The following is a 12,198-nucleotide window of genomic DNA, read 5'->3' on the forward strand; positions in this document are numbered from 1 at the left end:
AATACCATGACATATTGTGCAAATCTTATCTATGTTCATATATACATTTTCATTACTGTGTATAACTATTTCTGCCATGCAGACCCAAGTAAAACAACTTGAGGGAATAATCCTGCAGAGCCCTACATCATTTTTAAGCCTTTTGCACCACTTACTCCTATTCCTACCAACAAGTTTGCAAGAAAAAAAGGTGTATTATATTATATAATGTGAAAGAGTATGTGATCATGTAATCAAAGACTCTACAGCATGCATACATAAAAGTGGGAAGACTTAAGGTTGTGCATTTAATTTGCAGAGTCCTGACTCCTTCAGCAGGTTTTACCTATTTACACTGTAGCCCATTTGACAGGTATTAGATCAATGGTCTGAATCTCACTTCTTCTTGTTTAATCATTTATGCCCGGAGGTGTAAAATATTACTAAATCAGAATTTTCACTCATTTGGAGGAGAGAGAGAGAGAGAGAATAATACAACTTGAAACTGTTTTCACTCACTTCATGGGGTGGAGGAAGGAGGGGGAGAGAGAGCGAGAGTGTGTGTGTGTGTGTGTGTGTGTGTGTGAAAGAGAGAGAGAGAGAATATAATACAACTTTGAACTGTGTTACTCTTCCAGCTAAATTCTGTGGGGCTGGGAGGGAAATAATACTAGGCATTTCCTTTTCCACATTGCCTCTCTCTGTATGAACAGTGTGGAGAGGTTGCTGGAGAGTCTAGGGATGGAGGGGAAGTGCCATGGAGATAGCTAAATCTTCCCTTCCACATGGAGGGCCCCTCCTTATGTTAATGCAGAACATTCAAATACCACACAGACGAACACAGGATAAGAATCTGAACAGAACAGTCAAATGTGCCATGAGTTACTTAAAGTATGTAATGTTCACAGTTCTTTTCAGAAAGCTGGATGCAAACTAAGTAATTTGAGTAGCTCAGCAAAATGATGGCTACCAGCAGGAGGCTTGAAATACTGAATTTTCAATACAATCCACACTGTATGTATCATGTGAGAAGTGCTTCTCAGCAGGTGCATTTTCAGGCTACTAGGTTTTTTCCTGTAAGTAGTTTTTGTTTTGTTTTGTTTTTTACCCTTATTTTTTCCTGGGTTGGATTTATTTATTTTCTACTTGTATTTAGATTTCCCTGTGTTACAAGCCTCTTCCTGGGTCATGGCTCCTCCTCCGTGTGAATAAAGTCTATTGTATATGTGAAACACATACTGCAAAATGACACAATGGAAAAGACGAAAGTAGGGCTCAAAGATAAAGGGATAATTAGAAGATTGCTGAACAAAGAAAATCTAATGAAAGGGCTGAGGTTTGAAATGTATCAACATGTTACTGTATATAGAAGTATGAACTTTCTCTAATTCTGTTTTCAATATTTTCACAATTGTCCTTGCAAATATGTAAGTAATTCTGCAAAAAAAGGACAAACTTTACCAGCACAAGTCAATATGTTATAGGATCACTTTAATATCAGCTAGAACTTTGCAATGGATAATCGGGGAAGCAGGCTTGTGTTATGTATGCTACATAAAGATGGTGAAAAACAGCTGATGAGCAATGAGCTAACAATTGAAAATTTTGTGGGTACATTAAACAGAGGTCATGTTATACCATCCTGATTTTTTTATGTGTGTGTGTGTGTATGTACGTATACGTGCGCGTGCACACACACACACACACACACAAATCCCTGTCAGGTACACAAAAGTAACACGATGGATGTTTATCTCTGTTTCAAGAAAACATATATTGCTTTTCAATATACACACTTTGAAAAGTTGGAAGAAAGTTGTATAACTACAAATAGTGTACAAAAAAAAACACAAAAAAAAGGAAATAAAAAGTGAAGGCAACTAAGACCATACATCATACCTATCCTGTCTACTTCTCCACCACACACAGACCAGAAGATACAACCTTAACTCTGCCCCTGCAGCAACGATGCTTTTCACCACCCTCTCACTCAAATCTGAGCATGTATAGTTTCATGAAACTGAGCATAAATGATGAGTCATTGGTCAGTGTGGGTGGGGTGGAATCTGCAGGAGGAGTGATAAGACTGGAATACTTATGAGAGAGATCTATCGTGCAGAGCAGTTGTACTACTAGTTGTCAAGTTTGTGTATCCAGAGGGGGGGGTGTGAGGATATAAGCTTAGGTGACTTTTCTCATTTCCTTGTTTTTTAATGTACTAGGTATATTTTTGCAGACGAACCTTAACTGCCACACAGCACAGTATTTCATATATGTTTATAATTTAATCTGGGGACAACAACTATAGTTGCACCTTTAATAATAAATGAGGGCAAACAATCACTAGAATGAACAGTCTTGTGAAGTTGTTCAGTCCCACCAATACAGATATGAATAATCTTGGTGAGAATACCATGGAAGTTGATCCTGCTCAAGACAGGGAGTTGGGCTGGGTGATTTTAAGGAACTTTTCCAACCCTAGCATCTATGATTCTACAAAATACTTGACTCTGCTCTGGTTAACCCTCGTCTCCATACTTAAAAAATGCAAGAATGCTGTACAAAAGTGTGATTGTGTATTCATTCTAGTGATAATGCTGGCATTTACACTTACAGATCAATACAAACATCTCAACAATACTTTACCTGTAATTTAAAAATACAGTTTTTCCATCTCACAACTTTGAATGTTTTAGTTAGGTGACTGAGAAGGGGAGTGAGTCGGAGTCAGGTGGAGGGGAGATTGGGGTTTATACTAAGACAGCTGGGGAAGGAGACTGGGATTGGGATGAGAAGCTTGAATAGTGGAGACTGGGACAGGGCAGGCAAGGAGAACTGGGCTCTGACAAGGACCCAGGGGTGGGGAAGTGAAAGGACAGGACTGGGCAGGGACAGGTTTGAGGGGATTAAGCAGGAGTTAAACTCAGGGGAAATGGAAAGAAGAGTCTGTGCCCAGTACAACACACATCCCTGCAACAGAGTTCCTGTGTAACACACTCACCTAAACCAAACTTTTCAGAGGACCCTAGCCTCACTCAATGGACAGGATAAACCTGCTCTAGGGATGAGATAGGCTTCTGTAGTAAAGAAGGCTGTTGCCTGTGGGACCCCTAATCCATTTGTTGCAGAAATGAGGTGATGTGTAAGAGGAAAAGAAAGCAAAGGAGATTCTCATAGTTAAGGCTGCCCTGGTTAAATTAATTCTATCCCTGCCTCTGCCACAGAGTTCCTGTGTAATGCTAGACAAGTCATTTAACTCCCCCATGCTGACTCAGATCCCCTTACATTACGATTCACTCCAACTGTATAAAAGGGAGTCTCTTTTGTAGTAAAACACACACTAAGGAGCTGGAAGGCTTATGCTAAACTAGCCCCTTTCTTGAACTTACCCCTCTTACAGACCATCATTTAAATTACAGCAACTTGAGGTTTAGTGAGGTTTGAATTAAACTAAGGGAATGCAAGCAGCTATATAACATCACAGTGTGCCGAGAATTTGCTGTTACATTTTATCCCATTTCCTCCCGTGAAAGCAGGAGTTTATAATGGAAGTGCTGATACCACCTCTACTAGAGCTATGTGAACGGCAACACTCTTATTAAGCAGTGTGAATGAAGGCACCACTGATTTCACAAGTAGAATCTTGGACAGAAATTATTTATTTTTACAACCATTAATTGTTAAAAAACTATTAAATTACTGAAGAGTTACTTGGATGATAAGGTTTTGTTTGCTTAACTGCGAGTATATAGAATAAATAATTTCTACTTCCTTCAAAATTCTTATTAGTCACACTCTTGCCAGAGGGAAAAAACAATAGATCACTCCTACCAATTATATGAAGTTGTCTAGCTCACTTTGATAGAATGCAATAAAATGTGGCTTTGTATCTTGGTGTATGCAACAAACCTCGCTCCATAAGCACCCCTAAATAAATGAATAACAGAAAACCCAGGTGATGGTGCCTACAGTGTGTGTTTTATTATCAAGACAGAATTCATAATATTTACTTCAATGTCACTTAAACCACAGTAAGACATGAAAAGTTGCTATCCACCTAATGACCTAACCATGCTGGCTTTTAAGAGTGATTTGATAATATACCTGGACAGAGAGTCTCACTTTACCACATTAATCATAAATGAATAATTGTCATTTCTATCTAATTCATGAACAGGCAATGTGTTTCACAAAAAAACACACCGCATTTAAACATTTTTAAGATTAAAGTAGGCTTATTAAGATTCTTGCATCTTTATGTAACAATGATTACTGTCTCAATAACCAGTCTTTGCATCTGCTTTCTATATTTAAGATCTTTCAAATTTCATAGATTAATCCCCTATTAACTAAACTTCAATTTGTCATTATTTATTTTTTCTATGAAACTCTCACCTATATTACTCTTCGAATTCAGAGAAATGAACATCATTCCATCACCAAAGACAACACAGTTATAGTGGACCGCAAGCATGTGTGGCATTTTCGTGGTGAATAGTCATCCAGATTTCAGCCTCATAACTTTCACCACAACCTTGTACATTCAGGAGTAACAAAACTGCTTCAGGCTGCAAAGGTGCACATTATCTCACTGAGCCCTTTCCCTGCACTGCCTTTCACTTAGAAATCCCTCTCTATCTCTGTCTATGGCATGAAATTTTACAATCACTCCTTGACTCCTCTCAAAGTTTACCTACAGTACATCTAGGGAAACCATGATTTCATAATCAGCTAGAAAATAAACAAATAATTTAAGACAGTGTTTGGGTAACAGCACAGAATGAGTAATTTCTCCCTAGGATTAGTTACAATTTCAGGGACAAGCACAAAGCCTTCGTGTTTTCACGTAAAGTAATTCTCCTCCTGTGAATTCATGACACACTGTATTGTACCACCAATATCAGCTTTTTTCAGAGAAGGAAACTCTTTGTTCTCACAGCCTTAGCATATGGGAAGATCCACTTCAGCTGTACAGTATTCCCTTCAGGAACCATAAATATTAATAATTCATCAGCATTGTCCTTAAAGAGTTTATTTTTATCAGGCTGAAAATATCAACAAGCAAACAACAGTGCAATACTCATCACGCTATGCCAAAGGGTAGGTTCATGTTAGGGTTTAATGACACTGCATCGAAACAAAAGTGCTTAGAACTGAAAGTCTGTTGAAATATCAGTCAGACAAACTGAAAACTTCTGTTTTGAGAACTGCTGAAATATATATTAAAGATTGTCATGATACAGCCCAGGAGATGTTGCAAATCCAAATGAAAATTTTGATAGCATGTGTAATGCATCTGTTTCTTATGTTCCTGCATGCTAGTTGGGTGATCACAAACAAGAACTGGCTCTCGCTCTCTCTCTCTCAAATACCCTGGGTCATCCCTGGGTCTGAGACTGAATTGCTTACCAATTTGGTTAGGAAATGGAATCAACTAGCCTCACTGCATTATGGTTCTGAACAAACAATGCTGTTTAATGAAATCATTAGAAATTTGCTTATTATGACAGTCAGAATTGTTAAAAAGAAAATCCCTGAAAAAGGGAAATGAGGATTAACTGTGTTGGTTCCCACAACACTGATAAAACTGAGTGTGTATGATTGTTTTTATTTGTATTTCAGCTATCTGATGCATATATCTTCACCTGAGGTGTTCAGGAAGGCTTTGTTCTTCTGTTCTTCAGTTTTGTTTTCTGTGCTTGGTGGTTTTATGAGTCATTGCTTAAAGTTGCTGATATTTTCAAGTACTTTACTGCCTACCTTCTCTTCCTTTCTTTTTTCCTTATCTCAGCACTTTTTTGTCTGCACATATGCTCACCATGTAGATGAAAGGCTGAAAGCACTGCACAGTGTAAAACCATCTCATTGGTTATTATACTATTCGTATTATTTAAGCCAAATACAGTATCATGCAGTATTCAACTTTCTTATTTTATATAGTCCTTAAAAAAAGAATATTTAAGAATGAGGTTAATAAAAGCAAGTCTTAAGATACAAAGAAACTATATGATTGTGTGGCACTACACCCAGGTAAAGTAAACTCCACAAATAATGACATGCTGCTTTGCTCTAATGAAAAAGCTGGAGGCAGCAGCAGGACTGAATAAGCATGAATTCTACAGAAGTCCCTTCAGGCTTCTGCTGCAAATGCCAATGCTGTATCTGCAGCAGAGATACAAACATGGGATTTCAGCTGTGATTAGAGCAGTCACAGGACCAAGTACATTCTGATCCTTTCAAATTACATGGAATGAAAGTTAAAATTATACTGGTGACAGCTGAAAAGTATTGACCTGTACTGAGGATTTTAGCCCAAAAAAACCAAAACAAAACGCATCTGCATTTCCATGATAAGAGCTGAGAAATTCTACTCTCCGCAGAGCAATTCTCATTTCTTGTCAACATTACTGTAAAATTATTCTGATGTGCTTTGTCTAAATTAATTTATCATTTGGCCAATTTTGATATTGAGATTAGTTGTCTTTTGGATTAACACACATCCTTGGGAACAATCTAAGCCAATTCAAGTAAAAAGTAAACTGTAAGGAGAAAAATAAGTGCTTGTCTGGTAAGTTACAAAAAATAGCAGTGTTGTCCAGACAGCTGGCTGTTTTAAAGAGAATACTGACGGCAAGACCGTCTTTAAAAATCCCTTATTAACTTGTTTATACTAAAATAAAATGTAATATAATAAAAATGGCACCATCAATTCTGATCCTTACTAAAAATTAAGTAGAATACCACAGCATTCTGAAGTGAGTTGATCAAAACACTATAGGTTACAATACTAATGCAGTGTTTCGGGTGATTACAGTAGAATACCGTATTATTTTAAATAACTGTAGAATTCTGTTAGCTATTACTTCCCATCCACCCAATTCTCCTTTTTAAAAAAAGTACAAAAGAATTACCAAATAAAACACAAACTCTGTATTTCAGAAGACAATTATGTAACTTTCAATGAAATGTATGAAAAATATTACAAAAGCAGGGGCATGGGAGGAATGTATGAACTGCTGTGGAGATTCATATGTGAACAACTTGCAAATGACTTTCTTTCACCACCCAGCCCATTCCTTCAAACCAAACAGTAAAACTTCCTTCATTGGCACAATGAACAAAACTGATCTCTAAAGAATGAGCTATTACTGCAGTACTAATAATATCCGTTTCCTCCCACTGAGATTTTAAATGATTTAATGAACAACAATAATATTTGAAAAATAATTCCGTATGTACATTCTGTAAACACACCGCAAGCTCTCTTACAGATCTGACCTAAACTGCACTGAACTATGTCCACAAAAATGAAAACTAAGACAAGCACGAAAGAGACATTTATATGCAGCTTCTACAATTAGGGCCCAACATTCAACATGCAGCTCACAGCAAAATTATTTTTGTGCCACATCATGATAGAATGAGGGTGTTTGCTTTCTTTTGCTATACAGTTTAAACAGTTTTTACTGATAGGCAACTGGTGGTTACAAGGTAAACCTCTACATCACAAAATACCTTTGAAACAAAATGGAGGGATAAATAATTAAAATTCAATTATGCTGGAACTGAAAGCTCAGCAAAACTTCAAGATATCCAAGTTGACTCTAAACCATTAACAAATGTTTTAGAAAGACCGAGTTATGAGATTAGCAGTTGTAACGGGTCACATATGTGCTCAACAGTGAAGTAAACATTTTATTAACAAACCAGTTCTTAAATTACAAAAAGGGTGAAACTCTAATCCAACACCTTGCGTTGTGAACTGACTCAGGGGTGTTCCTTAAGTTTTAACAACACACTGCATATTTCATTAATCTTGCTCTCTGAAAAAATGGTTTACACCATTCATCTGCTGGTATAGGGCCAGATTCCAGTACTTTTACTCATATTGGGTAAACACCTGACTCAGCGAATAGTTCTGTCGACTTTAACATGACTATTCGTTGTGTGAGATACTATTCACATGAATAAAAGTATCAAAACCTGGCCTTTAAAGGTTTTTATTTTCTAATTTTATGTGCAATTTTCCCCTAAATTTGTCCAGAAACTTCTAACAGACACTTTAAAAACTGATTGCCTATTGCTTTCCTGCTGGTTAGTGTAATGAAAAATTAGTAGTTTACCTTAAGGGAAAGATTTTTTCTTTAATCCTTCTTAAAGATACCACCCTACATGCTATAAGCTCCCTGATGGGTTATACTTACATCATGCATGGAGTCCAGAAGCTTAGTCAATTGGTAGAATCGCTGCCAGCTTTGTCCAGAGTTACTTGGACATTTAGTTACCATCTTCCTTAGTTCTTTGATATAATTTGCCCTCATTTCTTCAAATGCAGCTTGGCTTTTGAGGCCATCCTTGGGAACTGCCAATAAAATGACATCTTCATATTAATATTCATTTTATTGAATATTCTTATATTATCTGCATTCTAAAGTTAATGGTTGAAGGGTTATAGAAGTGTCTTTGTGTTGTGTGGGAGCATCATAAACATTTTCAAACGATACAAGAGTCCTTTCCAGATCCGTGTATGTGGATTAGTATACGAAGAAGGGTGAAGTGGGGCAGGACAGCATCTTGAAAATACAGAACATACTAGCCACCTACTGAAATGATTTTTTTCATTTGACCTAAGCACAAAATGATAGCAGAGGGAGCAGGAGTCTTTCTCTAGAATTGAAGACACTACATACCAGCACTTGTCTACTATACTATACTTGGGGGGAGGGGCAACGTACAGCACATACTTGCAATTGCTTTGATATTGTACTGTACTCAAATTATAACTGCCAAGTGTGGTAAAGCTACATCAAATAACACATTTCTTAGGCAATCAAACCATGTTGGAAGGTTAGGACATTACTGAGCATGTGTGTGACATCTTAAAGAGAGCCATCATGCTAATACAGAGCAAGAGTATTTTTTCTAAGTTTACATTCTGCTTAAAGATTTGACCACACAGTATGTCTGCAGTCTCAATGAAAGCTTTCTTTTTAACACCCCTTTAAAATTCTCATCTGTACTAGTGAAGGGCCCGTTTCTGAAATTCTACTGAGCATAGGTAGAACCTCAGAGTTATGAACACCTGGGGAATGGAGGTTGTTCAGAACTCTGCAATGTTAGTAACTGAACAAAACTTTATGGTTGTTCTTTCAAAAGTTGACAACGGAACTTGACTCAATACAGCTTTGAAACTTTACTATGCAGAAGAAAAACAGTGCTTTTAATCATCTTAATTTAAACGAAACAAGCATAGAAACAGTTTCCTTACCTTGTCAAATATTTTTGAACTTTCCATCTTTTTTTTAGTAGTTTACATTTAAGCACTGTATTTGCTTTTCTCTGTTTTTGTCTCTGCTGCTGTCTGATTGCATATTTCTGGTTCCAAATGAGACATGTGGTTGACTGGTCAGTTCATTACTCTGAGGTTCTACTGTAGTACTGATTTCTGTGAGCAGTTTGACTGATTTCAGTGGACCTACCATTATTTATTTAGAAACTTCAACCAGATTATTCACTGTAATAGATACTACATCCAGTGGTAAAGGTTTGTAGGATCAGACCAAAACTGAATCCTGGACCTGCCCTTGAAAAGGTTACTAATAACTCTCAACAATGTCATGATGTTTTAGTATTCACTAAGTTGTTTAGATATTGTTGAATCACGAAACAAATGTAAAATCTTGGATGTATTAACTCAGGTCTGCAACAAGAAAATTAACTACTTCAGGTGCAAGAAGTGAGTTTATTTTCTAATCGTTAACTATGGTAGAGGATTACCTAGAACAGGTTTTTTTAAATGTGTGGATGGCATCTCAACAGAGACTGTTCTGTGGACACCCTCCCTCTTAATCCCATGGTTCACCTTCTCTCCCACTGTGATCACAGAATGTCCATGGGGCTACTACCAAAATTACTTACATGGAATAGAGTTAGGAATGAATTTAATAGTTTTTAGGTGCCTACTAAAGTAATTTAGCAGTGGGAAATAAATAAGAGATCTACAATCATGTGACCAGCAAGCACTCTGTGAAAGACCACCAAGTGCCCTGGGGAGCACAGTATGAGAACCTCTGGTTTAGACAAGCTAACAGGTAATATGTCAATCTGCAAACCAATAGTAAATAGATTTCTTTACACATTTTCTATGGCAATAATAAACTTGAAGGCACATGACATTCAAAGACAGCTAATACAAAACAACCGTTGTTTTAAATAGATTTGTGAGCAAAGTCCATATCGAGTGAATAAACACCAATCACCTTTCTTTGATGGAGATACAAATCTCCTTCAGTAAAAAATAAAATAGTTACAAGATGCTATGGGCACTTGCATAAAATGCAAGGACTTAACTATTTCCTCAATATTTACAAATCCATCCAATTAAAAGTAGGAAAATATAACTCCTGCATTCCTAATGGCATTATAAAAATGTGAATTAAAGCCATACTTCTATTTCTGTCAATTTATTTCTTTATTTTACTGTTACATTGGAAAATTATTACACCATCATCTCAGCCAGATTATAAAAAGAAAAAATAAAATCACAAATAAAAGGAAGTCAAGCAAAACAAATTTTGGAGGTCTGCCGAGTGTTTCTGATTTTACTTATTAAATGCAGAAGGGGTACTGGCAATCATCCAAGATTCAAAGGCTGGGGAAAGCAAGAAAACAATTGAGATGTAATGTGTGGTTTCTTCCACATGTAAATGGAGTGAAACTTCCTTGATGTGGTCATCACAGAAGTTTCAAAGCAAATAGTACGCTACACGTGACATGATTCAATTAAAAAAACAAAAAAACAAGCATGGTATTTTCTATCACAATATAGTATCAAGGTGAAGTTATTAGAAACTGGAATTATTGCTGATCACAGAAAATATTCTATATGTGTTATCATGATCTTCATTTTCTTTTTATCCAACTTTCTTCCTCCCTATTAAAGTTTCATAATGTAAATAAGCAGACTATCCCAAAACTGACACAAAAAATTGTGTAGATTTTCTAAGGACATCATTGTCCATTTCAGAATGAACCAAGTAATTTATTTTACCCAACAGGTTCTTGCAATGAACTCCTCAAACCCATTTGTTAATAGTCTAAGAAAAAGGTAAAATAATACATATCTATTTTACTGAAACAACTACCACCACATAATTGCTATATGCAATTAAACTATTATTACTTTTCTATAGTTTCTCCCCTTTCACTGCTAATTACAAAAACAGGAGATCCACTTCTTTATTCTACTCTGTTCTATCGTACATTGGTTCCTATACCATACTCACAATCATAGATAGTATCTGAGCATGTTCCAGCAGTGCATTAAGCAGCATAACTAACATCTCTCACTTGTGGTTTGTTCTTTCTCTCCTCTGGTTCCCAGGGAGAGAATGGTCCTGTGTCCCTATTGAGGGGAGGAGAGAGAACGTCGGGTGCTGCTGAGATCCACTTGGCACTGGACCTGGGAGGGGTTCTAGTATGGAGCTGGCTAAGAGCCGAAAGTATGTTGACACTGCAGCTGGGAGTAAGCCTCTCACCCCAGGCAGACAGACAGATTTATGCTAGTGGGTTTGAACTAGCATGCTACAAGTAGCAGCATGGACATTGTGTCTTGACCTGGAGCTTGGGCTCTCACACCTATGAGGCTGGGAGGGCTTGAGATCCCAATTTCCAGCCCAAGCCACAAGTCCACACTGCTATTTTTAGTGCATGAGCTCAAGCCCAGGCCAGGAGGCTCACTCCTAGCTGCAATGTAGACAAACCCGAAGTGGCCTCTGACCCAGGTCAGAGCAGCCCTAGGCTTGCTCTCAGCTGCCAATAACACACAAGTAGAAACCAGGGAGAGCTCAAGTGCAGCGGTGATCTGGCCATACCTCATTTTCTCTAGACATGCCCCCATTATTCCTCTTCCACCAGCTCTGTGCCACATGGGGACCCCCTTGTGATGGGGGAATTCCTGCCTGATGAATTCAGTGAAGTCACAGTGCAGTATCTTGACATCACAAAGCACCAAAGAAAGATATGATAACATAAACAATCCTTTTTTGATGTGACTGAATGAATCAGACAAAAAATGGAGGTTGATTATACAGAAGAAAGTTTCTGTTTGCAAAACAGATGGGAATCAGCACCGATGAGGAGGGAAATACAGAAAATGTTCATGCTGTTTTAATGTTTGTTTTATAGACATTTGTAATGGGGTTATAGTTCTTTAACTGT

The 12,198-nt window shown here is 37.3% G+C and overlaps 1 protein-coding gene across 7 annotated transcripts in view; it reads right to left on the reverse strand.

Annotated features, from left to right (window-relative positions):
• NR3C2 (nuclear receptor subfamily 3 group C member 2) overlaps positions 1-12,198 on the reverse strand; it is a 651,149-nt gene that overhangs the window by 387,423 nt on the left and 251,528 nt on the right. For all 7 annotated transcript variants that reach the window (XR_012655961.1, XM_075066312.1, XM_032793226.2 and 4 more), the window contains exon 8: positions 8,184-8,341. Coding sequence is in view for 6 of the 7 variants with exons in the window: in XM_075066312.1 (XP_074922413.1) it covers positions 8,184-8,341 (158 nt within the window). In the remaining variant the exon portion in view is untranslated. The remainder of the gene's footprint in view (positions 1-8,183; positions 8,342-12,198) is intronic.

Source organism: Chelonoidis abingdonii, chromosome 5, assembly GCF_003597395.2.
Source record: "Chelonoidis abingdonii isolate Lonesome George chromosome 5, CheloAbing_2.0, whole genome shotgun sequence".
In the NCBI taxonomy this organism is placed as follows: Eukaryota; Metazoa; Chordata; order Testudines; family Testudinidae; genus Chelonoidis; species Chelonoidis abingdonii.